The 17,105-nt window shown below is 31.7% G+C and overlaps 2 protein-coding genes across 9 annotated transcripts in view; one reads left to right on the plus strand and one right to left on the minus strand.

The window, feature by feature from the left end:
- Positions 1-11,740, minus strand: part of LOC108914198 (dedicator of cytokinesis protein 1) — a 48,076-nt gene extending 36,336 nt beyond the window's left edge. For 5 of the 6 annotated variants that reach the window (XR_001964668.2, XR_001964667.2, XM_018719946.2 and 2 more), the window contains exons 1-8: positions 11,575-11,620; positions 6,086-6,354; positions 4,929-5,201; positions 4,646-4,876; positions 3,873-4,114; positions 3,695-3,812; positions 3,437-3,643; positions 702-1,152 (exon numbers count right to left, since the gene is read on the minus strand). Coding sequence is in view for 4 of the 6 variants with exons in the window: in XM_018719946.2 (XP_018575462.1) it covers positions 702-1,152; positions 3,437-3,643; positions 3,695-3,812; positions 3,873-4,114; positions 4,646-4,876; positions 4,929-5,201; positions 6,086-6,354; positions 11,575-11,620 (1,837 nt within the window). In the remaining 2 variants the exon portion in view is untranslated. Of the gene's footprint in view, positions 1-701; positions 1,153-3,436; positions 3,644-3,694; positions 3,813-3,872; positions 4,115-4,645; positions 4,877-4,928; positions 5,202-6,085; positions 6,355-11,574 lie in introns of all 6 variants that reach the window. The other variant, XM_018719944.2, reaches the window with a different exon arrangement.
- Positions 11,741-13,630: 1,890 nt separating this feature from the next.
- LOC108914193 lies at positions 13,631-16,735 on the plus strand. Of its 3 annotated transcripts, none has more exons than XM_023456450.1 (5): positions 13,631-14,477; positions 14,554-14,806; positions 14,888-15,118; positions 15,185-15,464; positions 16,366-16,735. In XM_023456450.1, the coding sequence occupies exons 2-5, from the start codon at positions 14,610-14,612 to the stop codon at positions 16,660-16,662; spliced, it is 1,005 nt and encodes a 334-aa protein (XP_023312218.1). In that variant the 5' UTR covers positions 13,631-14,477; positions 14,554-14,609; the 3' UTR covers positions 16,663-16,735. The 3 variants fall into 3 exon arrangements, with proteins under 3 accessions (XP_023312218.1, XP_023312217.1, XP_023312216.1); XM_023456449.1 differs by having other exon boundaries at positions 14,568-14,806; XM_023456448.1 differs by having other exon boundaries at positions 14,588-14,806.
- Positions 16,736-17,105: the final 370 nt, after the last annotated feature.

Consider the following 17,105-nt stretch of genomic DNA (forward strand, 5'->3'; position numbering starts at 1 on the left):
ACTGCAGTTTCAGCACTGTACAGTTGAACTGAAATCAATTCAAAATATGATTAGATTTAACTGTATTGGTGCAAACTGCGCAGTTAAAATTACGAGTGTGTATGGTATAACTGTACAGTTTCGTCAGTCTCAACATAGTCTCGACTTTGTATTGGATGCGTACGCATGTTTTACTCAAACATAAACAATGTCGCAATCTGCACTCAACGGGAATGGTTGGAAGAAATCCTAGAAATATATAGCTGCAAAGCCTGCTTTTGGCATGTAAAATCTAAAGACTACGACAATCACACTAAAAAGGAAGCAGCCTACGTAAAATTCATTGAAAAATTAAAAGAAATAAGAGCCACAGGCTAATAAAGAAGCAGTAGTCAAGAAAATAAACAATCCAAGCAACGCTAAAGCGTCATTCATCGATGCTATGATGAGAAAAACTGAAGAAACTGAACAAATTTATCTAAAGTGTGTATGGCAAACGGAAATGCGATTTAACTGTACAGTCCAATCGCACAGTTTCAACAGAGTATGTGTAGCCGCCTTAATACAGATTTAACACGTCGCATTTTGATTTGTTGGTTTAACAGTGTTACACAAAACGATTGTAAAACTTTCAAAAATAATAAACATGTATTACTCATTTTGCAATACAGTCTTTATAATAACCAACAACTTTGTGCTAAATTCTAATATTTTTTACTTACCGTTTTGTGTCAATTTTGTTGAACAAATGTTACTAGAGATACTGAAGGAGTCCTTTGTAGAAACGCTCAAACCAGGTACTTGAAGTTTCTCTTTAGGATACTCTTTAATTTCATGTGTAGTGGAAGGCAATTTAAAGTAATCTAAACTACTCTCGTCGAATTTTTTGTAATCGATTTTATAGACTATAAGGCTGTGCCTAGCATCTGGCAGTGTCGTGCCGTTTTCTTGCATTAATTTAACGTAGGACATACCAAAGGGTTTTTCACTCTTATCTTTTGCTTCATTGGAAGACCTATGTTTAAAGGTAAATTTCAAATGACTAGTTTTGAACTCTTCTATTGGTATTGCAACTTTGAATGTTTCGTACCACTGGGGCCTATCCAGGTGATAATAAATAACAGATCTATATTCATCTATAGGTTGCACACCCCCACCCAAGCTTATAACACCCTAAAATTAAAATTACTGCTATTATATTTCAACACACATCAGTCATAATCAGTTAAATCATGCACCTCTGTGATAATAGTATTGGTTTTATAAGCTACACTACTTATACAGGTGACAAAATTTTAATTACAGATTTAACTCATCAAAGCAAAAACTTTTGTTTAAATTTCTTTAAAAACACATTTTTGTCCGGTGTTATGTATCCTTTAAAATACGTATGAATTCATCTATGGAATGATTAATGGAATGATTAAAAATGAAAATTCTTATTCTTAAAATTTTTTGCTAGTCAAGTCATTTCTGTTACACTTTTTACTTACTATTAACTCAAAAGTTTCGACTTATGTTCCAATGCAACAAACAAAAATATTACATTTTAAACAATTATAGTCTCTGAAAAACCAAGAGGTTTCCAAAAAATGTCACCAGATAAAATTGTTACTGAAAAATAGTGTTTAGTATAATTTTTTTTTTAAAAATCTGTATCTGTTTCCTAACTCACTATCACTATAAATTTGATCGGATTTTCAGCATCGCGGATATACCCTTTTGGCATTCTTTCAACATTTTTGTTTACCACAAAACCAATAAACACAAAAAAATGTAAATTGCTTTTGCAATTTTAAAAAATAACATCAAAGGAGGAGGGCCCCTAAGGCCGGTTTTTGGCCTAATTTATTTTTGGCTGAAAAAATCTGAAAAATTTTTAGTACCTACTAGCAATACTGAATCCTTTCCACCCTAAACGGACCAACCCCCTCACCCTCCTTCCCACCGCCCCCTTAAATTCCGGGGAAATCATCGCTTATTAGAGGAATCTTTAAAGAGAGAGATGCGAAAGACATTCAATTCCTATGATTCTTATATATAAAGAGTTTTTTGGGTCGCTGATCATGAATCTGGTCTTAGAATCACAAAATTCAAAATGGCGGATTCAATATGGCGGACAAAAAAATTTGAAATGTCTTCAAAATGTATGAATTTTTTTGTAATGGGGTTTTTTGGGTCTATGATTACGAATCTGGACACTAAATAACAAAATTCAAAATGGCAGACAAAAAAATTAAAATGTCTTTAAAATGCATGCATTTTTGTGTGGTGGAAAAGTAAAAAAGAAATAGATAACAATTACATCAATGTGTATGTGTATATTGACTTCAGAATCGTAATTAGCGACCCAAAAAACCCCTCGAGACAATTTGTGCATTTTGAAAACATTTTAATTTTTTGTCTGCCATATTGGATCCGCCATCTTGAATTTCGAGATTCTGAGACCAGATTCGTGATAAGCGACCCAAAAAACTCTTCATATTCCTCTAATAAGTGATGGTTTCCCCGGCATTTAAGGGGGCGGAGGGGGAAAAGCGGGTGAGGGGGTTGGTACGTTTAGGATGGAAATGATTCAGTATTGCTAGTAGGTACTAAAACTTTTTTCAGATTTTTTCAGCCAAAAATAAATTAGCCAAGAATCGGCCTTAAGGGCCCTCCTCCTTTCTAATTTGAACCTAACCGAGCACGCCTCAAGGTCAATCTCTACAGAACTTGAGTATGGCGTGCTGCCAAGATCGTATGGAGTTGTGCTCACTGATGAAGTACGGACTATAATATGCACTTGTGTGTTTAAGTTGTCTAAGTTCAGCCGAAGTATCGACTATAAGTACAGCCTTAACAGTTCAGGCTGTTTCAACGATGTTGTTACAAAGTAATGACATTTTGTTATGGTATTTTTCTGGAGTGACATTACTCGGAAGTTTTGTCCACTAAATGACATGGGGTGCATACATAGTTTTCATCAATGATTACAATCCACATGAGCAGTAATTTTGTTTGGAACAGTAATTTTATTTCCTTTGTGTCGGCAATTAAATTTTGGTAAAATAAAAAATTATTAAAACAATAAAATCAAAATTACCATAAAACACAACATTCTCTTTCATAGGCTGGTGATCGGTGCAATTTTTCACATTTTATTCAACCAATCAGCAAACGCATTATCTCGAGTGCAGTTTAGATATTTTTAATTGACAGGACCAATCATGCAATGTTGGTTGCCTAAACTTGGCAGTCACATGGCTTATAATCACTTATTAAGGTTCTGTATCATTAAATTATATATTGTGGAGAATTAAAACATTTTTCTCACACTTTTTTTCAATCATATATAATCTAACGAACAACTAATAAAGACATTGTAATTGAAACAGGATAGTTAATAATTAATTTGTACTTTGAATGCAATAAACAAATAATTAAAAAACATTAAGCAAAAATAAATTATACTTACAGGAATAGCTTGCCCCTTATCGTTACAAACTTTAACAGTAACTTCAACATTTTTCTCACTTTTTTTACTTCCTTTACTAAACTCTCCACCTATGAGTGTTAAATATAGATCATTCCTAACGTCACCAGGCAAAATTACTTCTGGAAAACCCATCTTCCTGGCAACTGATACATTGCCGAGAACTAAGTGCGGATTTTCCTCTCTCACCTAAATATATCCATAAATCAGTGAACAGTGGAATAATTACAGTTATTTTACCTGTTTCAAGTCACCTCTAAGTAGTTTCATACTAACAAATAATGCCTGATTCTTGTTTTCAAGTCTTTCTTTAGTGATGATTTTCTTTAAGGTTTGTTCCAAGTTGTCCTTATCACAACTATAAAAATACAAAAAAGTAAATTACTGTCATTTCCGTGCAACCCAACATTTCATTTACCCAACAAAAGGTACAGCAAATTCTTCTTCGAGATCCGTGTCAAGTTTTCCGTTCATATAATTAGTGATATCGAATGCAGCCACCCCACATGGCCTGCGCATGTTCTCATTTGAACCTTTTTTATTGAAAACACTAACTGAACTTCTTCTGTGATCTACTTCTTTGGTATCCATTGCTCCAACTCGTACAACGTAACAAACTAGGAATATCTTTTCCCTTTCCAAATCTTTTTTGCCCAAGTCCTAAAAAGTAACAAAGTATTTCAATGTCACTTTAATTCTTTTCGAACATTGGTAAACAAATTATAATCATTGAAACATTCTGAGAAGCAATGTTTTTTGCATTTTGGTTTACAAACAAATAATAAAAGAAATCCTCGTTGTTTGAATTTATCCAAGGATTTTATGATTATAGAAGATAACATACAGAGTTAATCTTAAATGTGTGCATTTATGAATTCAATGAAAGTCATTTACAAGGTATGTCATATCTTAATTGTCACTGCTAGGTACTAGATGATCTTAGCTATTTACTAGATATTAAAGATGTAATTAAATGCTGAATAGAGCTACAGTCTGAGTAGTTGTGCCCCACAATATAATCAGTTAAGAAGTGCTGCATATTTATTTCAAATAAAATTTTTTACTCCCGTTTTTTTTTGGAAAACACAAGTTCTAGAACGTAAACTGTATTGTTGTTTAAAATATATGTACATATTTAAAATTCACCCTGTATAAATATCTTAAAAGCGTCTATACTTCATAGGTACTTACTGTGAACATAACCCTTAAATTGTACATTTGGTCCAGATCACTCATTAATCCCTCTTTGGTCCACCGTACCACATAACTTTCCGTGATGGCTTTAAATTCTTTACCATCATACAATGTCATGAGTAGCTCTGCATCTTCCGACATTTTACATGTGAAATTTCTTACAGCTAATAAAAATATGTTAGAGTACTGCTGGATGGCAGTTTTTGGTTGTACTTCTTTGATTTCAGGCTAAAAATTCGTTGTATAAAGCAATGTAACCCATAAGATGATGAACTATTACCTTCTCCCTATTACTCATACGTTCAGTTGCATTTTTGTGATGATAAAAGAGTTGTATGGTGCTAGTATCATCGGGATTAATTAAGTTACCATTTTTGTCCCTAACTACTAAATCTAAACCTAATATCTTGTTTCCGATATCGATTTCTTCGGCTGATTGTTTTGTAACTCTTTTCAGTTCATCCACGGGCAATGTGCCGCTAATTATTTTACTTCGATGTGTCATTAGATCATAAATTTGATTTTTCATTTGTTCGAAATGCTTGTTGTGGGTCTAAAAAATTAAAAATGTACTTCTTACCAAACCAGTTTCAATAAACATTTTCCTTAAATTATAATTGAATCTTGTTTTCAATTCATCAAGTTTTAATACGAAACAAAAAGGCTAATTGGAGACACATAAATGTTAAAATTAATAAACTGTTTTTACTTATTAATAGAAAGTTTAACAAATATTAGGAAAAATTTCATTTGAATTTTTTATTTTGCAAATTTCATTTGCAGGTTTTTCATTAAAAAAATAATTCTCTATGTGAACTTGATTCTGACCAACATTTTTTATAGGTAACACACATAATTTAGCAAAAAAAAATATATTAACTTGTCAGGCATTTACCATTCTGTATTGTGACTATCAAATTTGAATCTTGTGTGAATATGCTTATTTGAGGAACATTAAATTAGATGAATTTGATAAGAAACTGTTCATAAATTTCAGAATGAGGCATCTGATACAAATGCGATACATTTTTTTTTCTTTACAATTTCCAAAAAATTACTATTCATAATTTGCAAAATGACGAAAATATTAAATAAATGTGATTTTTTTTTAACTAGAATAAGTATATGACCATTTACAATTGGGGGGGTATTTTTCCAATTTTTGTAAAAACAATTATTTCGGTTATTATATTATAAAAAATTTGCATTTATGCGCAAGTACTAGCATACCAAATTTTGTTTTCATTAGACTTTTTAGGGTTATCTAGAAAAAATTTAATTTTTTTGCCAACTTTGGACAGAGGTAAGTTTATTTAAATCATTTTGTTTTGACCCCCAAAAATCTGTACATGTACACAGAATATTGGGATACCCCGTACCTACAGTCACATTTGCAATGTAAAAATAATTTCCGTTACTAAAAATAATAAAACTCACGACATATAAATTTTTCCAGTGTACACCCCATTCCCTGAGAACAGATGTGATTTCTTGAGTGATTGGGGGTTCCTTCAAGACTGGCCTGGTATCCTCAACCCTTTCGCATCGTTTTATGTGAATGTAGTTTTTGGGAAATATACCCTTAACATGTCTGTTACTGAGAAGGTAACCATAGTACCATTCAGTTTCTTCATCCAAAATGTGAACTGCATCTCCAACAGTTAGTTTCAATTTGTATTCTTCAGGAAAATTGAAGTTGTATATCGCTAAAAATAATAATCGATTAATACAGATCAGATGCTTAATTTTTTATTAGGATATGTAGGTATATGAATTTTAAAATTTTTTAAATGAACCACAGTACTTCACAAAAGTTAAAATATATTGAATTTCTTCAAGAAATTTATATTTTTTTAAAGGATGGAATTCTTAGTTAAATTACAATTAAAATATTTTATTTTGCAGGTTGTGTTTAAATAAAATTATAAATGTTAACAAATATAAGAATTTCAATCAAAAGTCATGAGAAAGCAAAATTGTGGCAGGAATAAAAATCAGGTGGAAGATCAAAAGATATTGTATATCATTCTAAACACAAGGTAAGAACAATACTTAAGGAAATAACCTGCTACGTAAGAATTATAGAGGTATTGCCCTGTTAGATGCCTATTATAAATTATTACCCAGCAGGATTATCAACTTATGAGTACAAGCTTTGTCCATAGATTTCAAGCAAACCTAGGATAGGATAGGCAAGCAAAAAATGTTTCAGGCGTTGGATTATCTTGGAATTCCAGCAAAGTTCCAAAAAATGAAAGTGAGGATGGATACAAATCTGAAGAATTTGAAATAAGTAAGGGACTAAGACAAGGGGATCCTCTATCAACAGAGCTCTTTAACCTAGTCTTACAGTTGTTTCACATTGCAAATTTGTTCATGAATTATTTCATAAAACCTTTGGACAAGTATAATATACAAAATCTGTTATTGAATAACTTCATGAATTTATTCATGAAAATATAAATAGTGAGGATAACTTATTTGTTTTTCTTTTACTTCAGTTCGTTTTTATAGTGATACTTGAATTGGTATTAAAACAAAATCTCAACTTATTAAAACATTATAATCATTTTCTATTTGTTTTAATTGACTGCAAGTTGGTTGCAAAGTTGGTAGTAGTTAATTTTGTTTGAAACCTTGAGTACGCTATTCTATTCACCCTGTAAAATTGCGGTTTGTATTGCAAAACGCACATTATCGCCAACAAAATGTACAATTATAAATCTGAAAATTATCTGCAAAAATTGTCCTTTTTTTCTAAAAACCACCATTCCTGAGATATCGCGATTCTAAAAGTTGAAGGAGTCACGTTCTACATGATATGCACATATATGCCACGTACATACATAGTCAGGTACTTAATGCAAGTAAAAATGCCTATTTGCATCTCTTGTATGTATAAACTATACTATTCTGAGAATATACACTCAAAAGAAACTCAGTCAATTGTAGTTGGTGAAGATGTTGACTTGTTAATACTACTATTGATAAAATTATATACTTTTTAAAACCTGGAAAGGCTCAACAGCGAACAGAAATATATTCTTCAAAAAGTTTATCTGCTTATCCAAAATGCCAAAACTATATCTTATTTTTAAATGCGATAACCGGCTGCAATACTACATCAGCAATGTTCAGAAGGGGTAAAACATCAGTATTAAAATTATCTAGAAAAAAGATTTGATTGATTGCAGATATTGATTCTTCACCTCAAACATTAATCACAAAAGGAATTCGCTTTCCCCTTGCTGTTAGAGCTCCAAAAAAAATTTATTGTATAGATAAATATAGATATTTAACTTCTGTAAAAAATACACGAAACAAGAAACAAGTACAACTATCTTGTCTTCCTCCAACATTGGCTTCTGCTAATCAACACTTGTATCGAGTATACTAACAAGTTCAGACATGGCTAGGCAATCAACTGAACCCAGAAGACTGGGGTTGGAAATTAACCGATAATACTTTGGAACCGATTCAAACTTTACTTCCATCTGCTCTGGAAAAACTTCTAAACACTATTTTTTGCAATTGCAAAAAAGGTTGTAGTGCTAAATGTGGCTGTAGAAGAGCAAGGTTACTGTGTTCTCCAGTGTGTACTAATTACCAAAGCCAGTCTTGCTCAAATGTCCAATTGAATACAACAGACGAAGATTCATGTGATTTCGATGAAGAGACAGCTGGTTCATCTTAAAAGTCAATAACCAATATCAATATCAATAATCATCATACAGTTAAAAGAGTATTGTCCCTGAAAATTCCGTCATAACAGTTTGTGGAGTAGGCTTACCGGGAAAACCACGTTAAGAAAAGCGTCAAAGTACACCACCTCACAGGTGGTGTGGAAATGTGTGCATATCATGTAGAACGTGACTCCTTCAACTATTAGAATCGTGATATTTCAGGAATGGTGATTCTTAAAAAAAAAAAGTATAAGGACCATTTTTGTAGATAATTTTAAGATCTATAATATTTGTCTGGGCTACTTTTTTGATAAAACTAACCGTTTCTGAAAAAAAATTGAAATAACCTCAAATTTTGACCTTTGACCCCGAATAACTATTTTAGCACACATGGGATCGATGGGGACTTTTGACACTTTATTTCTAATGGTGTACCCAAGGTCTCCACCAAAATTTAGCTCTGTCGGAATTTTCGTTATTTGAAATGCCTATTTTGACCGGGCTATTCTGCAATTGTTAGAAATATCAATCCGACAATTTATATAAAAGTTATACAGGGTGTCGGCAAATTTCACCGACAACGTTTAACTGCATATTCACGACTAAATAAATATGATTTACGAAAAAAAAGTTAAATAAAAAATTTTGGTTTTTGAGTTACAGGCCTTCAAAGTTGTCAAAAATAAAACTAATTTAATTAATAACTTCATAACCCTTTTACCGATCGCGTTAAAATGTGGCAAATTTATTTACACTATTATGGCGTTTTATTTAAAGCTTCCAAATCGATATACTGGGTGATAGTTTTCTCCGGTTACCTCCCCCTATTAGCGGTCAAAGCTTTTACAATGGTGGTATTTTTTTTAAACAGGCAGAAACATTTAAAAGGTTGTTTCATTTAAAAAAAAAATTGTCTCTTTTAAGAAAATCACCTATAGAAAGCCATTCTTGAGAAAAATGGCATTATTTGCAGGTCTATGTATGTTTCGGTTTTCTTAGCAGTGTCATGGATTTAAAACTTTGAAACGATGAATACAAAATGTCGATTGCTGTGGCTATCAGGTAATGTCATTAGTGTTATGTTTGTTTTAGAATTCTCTTCACTTCACACATGCAAATTATGAAAATTTACAACGCCTTGTAAAACAAGATTCGTCTGTAAAAAATAATCTTTGAAGCAAATTATTATCTTCTGTGAAGCCATTCACTAACCAGCGGCAAAATTGTAAACATGTGTTGGGATTCTAAATTTTCAAGCTCTTGAGCAGGAGTTAAATGAAATGACCGAAGGAAGTTGCTGTTTTAAAGTTCTGTGAACATTAGCTTTACATACATTTGATTGTCTTGATACACTGTGCACACTTTTTCTTGGCTCATTTTCGATAACATAAAGAATTTCTTCTACTTCAGGTGGCAACTGACGAGGACAACTGGCCTTTATAGTTTGTTTTGATAATCATAATCTCGTAATCTTCTGTTAATCAAAGCAAACATAGTATGGTGAGGCGTTCGATAATTCGGGAATCTTTCACTGAGCAATAGTGTAGCAGCTCGATAGTTTATCCTGCATCCTCCTAATATTAAATGCATGTCGGCAAGCTCATTGAATTAATATTCCAAGTTTAAAAAAACGATAATAAAAAACCTCCTCCTAAATAAACTAATGGAACGAACTTAAAAACTAGTAAAATCAATTAATATTAAAATAAAGTAGAATAACAATACTCTGCCACTTAGAGTAAATCATAATAATGACCTTACCTGATAGCCACAACAATCAACATTTTGTTTTCATCGCCTACTAGGCAAACCGAAACATACAGACCTGCAAATAATGCCATTTTTTTCAAGAATGGCTTTCTGTAGGTGATTTTCTCGACAATTTTTTTATAAAAAAACGACCTTTTAAATATGGCCTCTGTAAAAGTTTTGACCGCTAAACGGGAGAGGTAACCGGAGAAAACTAGCACCCAGTATATCGATTTGACTAAAGCTTTAAGATATAATACGCCTTAATACTCCAAATAAATGTGTCAAATTTTAACGCGAACGGTAGAAAGGGTTATGAAGTTATTAATTAAATTAGTTTTATTTTTGACAACTTTGAAGGCCTGTAACTCAAAGACCAAAAAGTTTTTATTTAACTTTTTTTTCGTAGATTTTATTTATTTATCGTCGTGAATATACAGTCAAACGTTGTCGGTGAAATTTGCGGACACCCTGTATATGCCATTAAAAAACACCTCATATTATGTTTCATATAAGACAATCAAATTAAAATAACTGTTGTTTGCTATTTTCAATTTTAATTATATTTATGAGTCAAAAGAATTGATAGTTAACATAATTCAAATTTCTAGTAAAATTATGTTAAGGCGCCTATTAATAATTATTAGTTCACTCCTATACACCCACTTATAAAAGTTTAAACTTATGACAGTATCAATGAATATAATATGGGACTAAAACTTTATGTGACTTAATTAAAATATGTTCTAACGCTTCCCAATAATTATTTTATTGAGCAACTAATGTGTCCCCCATTGCAAAAGCTTAATAAGGATGTCAATGATCAACATTCACAAATATTATTTAACAAACTGGGTCATATAAAACCAGTCTTTTCTAAAATAGTCTTAACTACTTTCTCTCAAAAATAAAAAATTGGGGAATCTCGAACTAACACAAATGTATGTATATGAGACAACATACGACACACTATTTTCTCACACTGGTAATAGCTAATAGCTAACAATATATCATTAATATATCATCTTAATAACTACCCACTTAAAAAACAGATAGTTACATCACTGTAATAATGGAACTTTAAATATATTAAATAACTTCAATATATCAAAGGACAAATGGTCTATTGACTGTAAATTAAATTTCTTAATGTGACTTTTGATCAATATTAATTTCACACATTTATTTGATCCGTGACATGTTCTTGAAATGATTCACATTTAATTTTGCTGAAGGAAGTGGTAAACAATTCATAGATAAAAAGTGGGAGGGGCAGAATAAAACTTTTAATTATAGAGAATATTTTTCAACTAAAAATAATTTAGAAAATTAACTACATCCATAAATAATAAGAAATTCTAAATATATAGATAGGAGCTTGGCAGGAGATTAAAATCATATCAACAAGTATTTATCACATCCCTTACTTGATTGGTTAAGGATGAATTGCATCTAATAATTCTAATATAAAAGGATAAAGTATTTAGGGCTCACCTATGCCATAACTACATTCATCACTGACACTTTTCCAACTACTCATTTTCAACGAAGGAATCTTTTAACTTCTTATACAAAATAATAAACATTAACGGGATATAAAAACACGGGACGCCATAACAAAACAGTTTTTTAATACTCCCCAGTCCCCACCACTAACATTCTTAAAACACAAACACAGATTATTATACAGTAGTTGGCCGAGCTCACAGAGTACCAACCAGAGATCCGAGTTGATAGGGAAAAAGTTGTCTCTGTTTTTTATCTTTCTCTGAACCTTATTAAACGCAATACTTCTCTCTTTGTCGCTTTAAATGTAAAACAGAGGTAGGTGGAGCTAGAGCTCGTTCTCGGTATAGAAGAAATTTGAAATGGGTTTGGGAAATAATAATGTTTCTGATACAATTTGGTAGGTGGCGCTAGGTGGAAAATATTGATGAGATTAAATTTTTTGAATTTTATAAAATTCGACAGATGGCCAGATAAGAAAACGAGAAGTTGATAAATTCAAGATACGTTCAGTAAAACTTATATGGTTTACAGAAATTAGTTAAATAGCAATGAAAATAATATTAACATTATGACGATCGCATTTTATATAACCTACGCATAGGTTGCAGGTAAGTACGTAAGTAAGTAGTTTATATATAGCGTTGATATTTGTGTTGTATAGTATTTTTTCAGTGCCCATTATTGTATTGACTGTTAATTTAATGTTTAAGTGTGTTTTTTGCGTGAGAAACTTTTGGTTTTCCAATTCCTCAGGCAAGCCGTTGACTACGTACCCGACGTGACCGACAAACACAAAAGACCGAGACACCAACTTTTTGACCCTGGGTGACCACCCCAATGACCCCCCCCCCGCCCGCTTACCTTTTCTGTTTCAGAGACAGCCAGGATCAAGAAACGAAGACAACGACACACACACACACATACACACCCCCCATACCCTCCTTACCCCTCCCCTCCCGCGCTAGCCTAAGGGCCACCTTAGCAAAGCGCATCCCAGGCTGCATAGCCGCACTACCCTACCCAACCATACCACACATAAACATGACACTACCCCCGGGGTTTACACAGACGAGCCGGCGAAGCAAGAAGAGCGCCAGAAGAAAGGGCCCTAGCCGGCGGGGCCCAGCCAGGACAAAAGGAGGTCCCACAAAGCGCCTACACCGGCCGCATTTGCGGTCGGGGTAGACGACGGATGGGGCCCACCTACGAAGGCTGTCCAGGCCTACACGAGATGAGGCAGGATAAAGAGGGATAATCCCCCTCGATCCCAAATCATTGAGGCCAATTTCTAGCCATGGAATAATGGCGCGGTGTAGTAAACTACACCAAAGTTTTAGTATGTAATATTCTAGAACTTTTTTATTATTACTACTTAGGGCTTATTGTAATTAATGTAATTGTTTTACGTTATTGCAATGTCTAGTTCGGAAGAAGAAACACGGTGTCGTACGCCTGAATATAAAAAACAAAAAAGGGGAGAAAGTTCTACATCTAAGCAACAAAAACGTTGGGAACAGAATTATAGGGTAAAGTGTGAAACTTTGCCGGATTTCGAAGCTTGGCTATCAGCAATAAAAGGTTATTTTTTTAATTAATAAACGATAAACCCCAATTGAATAGATTGTATGCCGCTACTGTGCATTTCAAATTCCACATTGTTTTGTGGATTCGACTCTTCGATTCGAATTTGTGCGCCATCTTACGACAATTTAGTTCAAACAGTTCAAAGAAGTTAACAACACTTTTCTGTCTTTGTCTATGACAACACTGACCGTCCCAGATCCCAGAATTTTCTATGATCCCAGAGAAAATGTGTCAGATTTGTCTATATTTTGTGATTTCTGATTTGTCTCTGGGCCGTCATGCACAGGGAGACTAGACAGTCCTGCACCATAGAAAATATAGTACTAACATGGTACTAACGTTAGTACTATATTTTCTATGTCCCGCACCTTTTACCTAATCTAATGTATGTAGTAAATGACAAAATGACGTAAATGTAGTTTGACTAGTGACATAATTATGCTTATACATTAAGGGTTTTTTGGCGAGCCAAACCACATCAAACCCGGTTAGCTCGAGTTTGATTGTGTTAAGAGTTTGAGTTAACATTTGACAGAACTCGCAAAAATTCTTTTGGTTTGGATATCTAATCAATAATAAAATCGTAACCTATAATCTATGATAGTGCTCGTAGCTCAAGTTGTTTGATTATTTCTTATATACTATAATTGTTATTCCTAATCTGAAATGCACATCCATGAAATAACGTTAATGTATAGATGGTTATTAAATCAAAATGGGTTTACCTTTTCACAAATATCTATTCCCACGTAAATGTATCGTCAAAAAGGAAGTTAATAAAGATCTATACAGTACAATATAGAATATGCATATCTACGATTAAAGTTATTTGGATCCTCGATTACTATTTTTTTATTATCAATTTTAAATATTTACTTTGTATTTTTTGCAAAGTTAATCCATTATCAATTTTTTTTATTTACAACTTATACCTATCCAAACCTCTAAAAAAACGAAGTAGTGACTAGGTACGATGGTACGAAACAGAAAATAAATAAACAAAGATAGAAATATTAACTTAATATCCAAACCAACCCACAAGTCCGGTTTGATGGTTAGGCAAACTCTGCCAAACCGGGTTAACTACATTTCTCGCCAAAACGTCAAACCTCAACAAACTATAGTTAACCGGGTTAGCGGTTTTCTCGCCAAAAAACCCTTATTATTAGTTTTTATCTTCGCAAGAAATTTTTTCGTTTTTATTATTGTTTATTATGCAATTGCAAAATGCCAGCCAAATGTTGTATTTTAAATTGTAAACGTCAACGCGATGATCCTGACTGTCTTCATTTAAATTTCTTTCAGTAAGTATAAATGAATTAAAGTATTAAAAAAGAGATTATTAATTATATTGTAAAAGAAAATTTAAAAATAGATTAGGATAACTTTTTCAGTTGTTTTCGTTATTTATTAGAGTACCTAAAGATACCAACAGAATGAACGAGTGGCATGATAACATCAAAAGTTATTTTAAAACAGATGTAAAATTACTTCCTCATTTTCAAGTATGTGCATTACATTTTAAAAAAGAATTCTTTTCTACTGGTTTAACTGGTCAGAGGATTAGACTAAAAAATAATGCTGTTCCTACTATTTTCGAAAACTATGGATGGAATGAACAAAGTCAAGAATTGTAAGATACTATAATAGTAGAGTTATTAATTAATATTCTGTTAATTTATTTAATAAACTCATTATTTTTTAATATTTATAGAGAGAAAAGTGGTTTGTTTCAATATAAATGTGAAGCAATGGACATAGATGCTGATCCTGAAAATATTCCAAATCCTTCTGACAATGTTAATCTTGAGAAATCATGCGTTATAATATCAAATCAATCGTTAAAGAACTTGGAATCAAATGAAGAAAATGTTACTATTGATGAATTTGAAAAACCATATTTGAAAAGCCAATCATTACCTTCATCACTAGAAGACAACAAACTGTAATTTTTAAAAACAAAATACTTTTTAAATAACTATTTTTAATTGAATATACTTTTTGTTCACAGAGAGGAAAGCCTAGGTGTTCCATCCAAAACTGTTGAAGAAAAATTGTGGCAAAAGTCAATAGCTAATATAGATTTAAATGCAATAGATTATAAAGACGAATTTTTAGTTAGAAAATTGCTCGAAAAGTCAAAAATGGAAATAATTCAATTACGTAAATCACGTAGACTACAGACACTAAAATTATATAGAGCTAATAAGAAGATAAGAGGTGTTGGAGGATTATTATCTCGTGTAAAAGAGCAAGGATTCATATCAGAAAAGGTTTCTGAGATACTAGACGTAAGAAAAAATATGTAATACCACTGTAATATCACTTATACACTGTTTTTCAGGAGTTTTTTTTTTTACCAAAAGTTAACGCAGTGTAATTTGTTGATATTTTTCTATTTCATGATTATTATCTACATAATCTACATAAAATTTTTCCTTTTTGTTTGGTCCAAGTTATAAAAAATTTGAAATTTAAAAAACACACCTTCCAAACAATTTTTTTCGTTTATAATGCCTTAAATAATAAGAAAAATATAGTGGTCTTAGTGAATTATGCACAGTAAAACATTTTTTATCTTAATTAAACATGATTTAGAGGTGATTAACTTGAGTCAGATTTAACATGTATCTGAATCACATCAATCACAATTATTTGAATCAGATGTTCATATTTACTGTGGATGAAGGGGTTTATGACCCTAAATTGTAAAATTTTTGGCATGTAAATTTACCAATGTCTTAGCATTAAAATAACGTATTTTTGATTTTTCAAGTGAAATATGTTGAGCAAAACTTTCATAATAAGTTTATTTAATATCTGACAACAAGATCTTCAATTAAGCTTTGTTTTTGGAATACTAGAAGCCGAGATTTGATCTATTCGAAATTTGTCATATTAAGCTTCCTCTAGACCACAAAAATATGCCATTATTTTATGCTTAAATTTTGCTAAATTTTCACTTACTGTTCAATAATTTTTATCAAAAAAGTGTCAATATATATAATAACTAACGTTTGTTTGGAAGGTGTGCCTTTAAATTTAAAATTTATAATCATGGGTACCTAAAATTTTTTCAATATTTCGTTATATTTCCTTTTATAAACAATTTTGAGTTACAAGCTTCCCCTGAGACTTGAACTTGTAAACATTGCTTAGTTCGTGAAAATACTATATTTATATTTATTATAGGCCACAGTTCCTGCAGAAACTCGTGACATGTTTCTACGTCTGCTCGAAAAACCAAAGGGAAGATATACGTTTCCACATTCTTTACGCAAGTTTGCTACAAATTTGCACTTTTATTCGCCTAAAGCTTATAATTACGTTCGTCAACTTTTTGTTAAATGTTTGCCACATCCACTTACAATTTCCAAATGGTATAGAACAATTGATTGCTCATCTGGAATAAATTTACCAAGTATAGAAACTTTAAGAATGAAAGTAGAATATAAAAAATTAATGATAAACCGGTATTGTGCAATTTAGTAATGGATGAATTGGATATTCGAAATAAAATCGAAACAGTGAGCGATAAAGAATATGGCTACATTACTAGAGGAGAAAATAAGACAATGATAATACGCCTGAAGCAATAAATGCTTTGAGATAACGTAAAAAAGGGTGCCAAGGAAATTTACGAAACTCATCTTGCATTATCATGATTAATTTTTACTTTATAATTAATGTAGTAATGAAAATAAATAATAATTAACTGAATAATATTACAAGCTTCTTTATTTGTTTCACATTTATTTTACAGTAAAATATAATAAAATATATATGACTATTTCCTTTTAAAAAAATAGAAATATATGTAGCACCTTTAAAATTGAAAAAATAAAAAATATAAATACAGATTAAAATTGACATTGAAACAGAATAAATAAAATCAGATAAAACAATATTAAAAACAAATACAATAGCTCGGA

Source organism: Anoplophora glabripennis, unplaced genomic scaffold, assembly GCF_000390285.2.
Source record: "Anoplophora glabripennis isolate ALB-LARVAE unplaced genomic scaffold, Agla_2.0 scaffold763, whole genome shotgun sequence".
NCBI classification, from domain to species: domain Eukaryota; kingdom Metazoa; phylum Arthropoda; class Insecta; order Coleoptera; family Cerambycidae; genus Anoplophora; species Anoplophora glabripennis.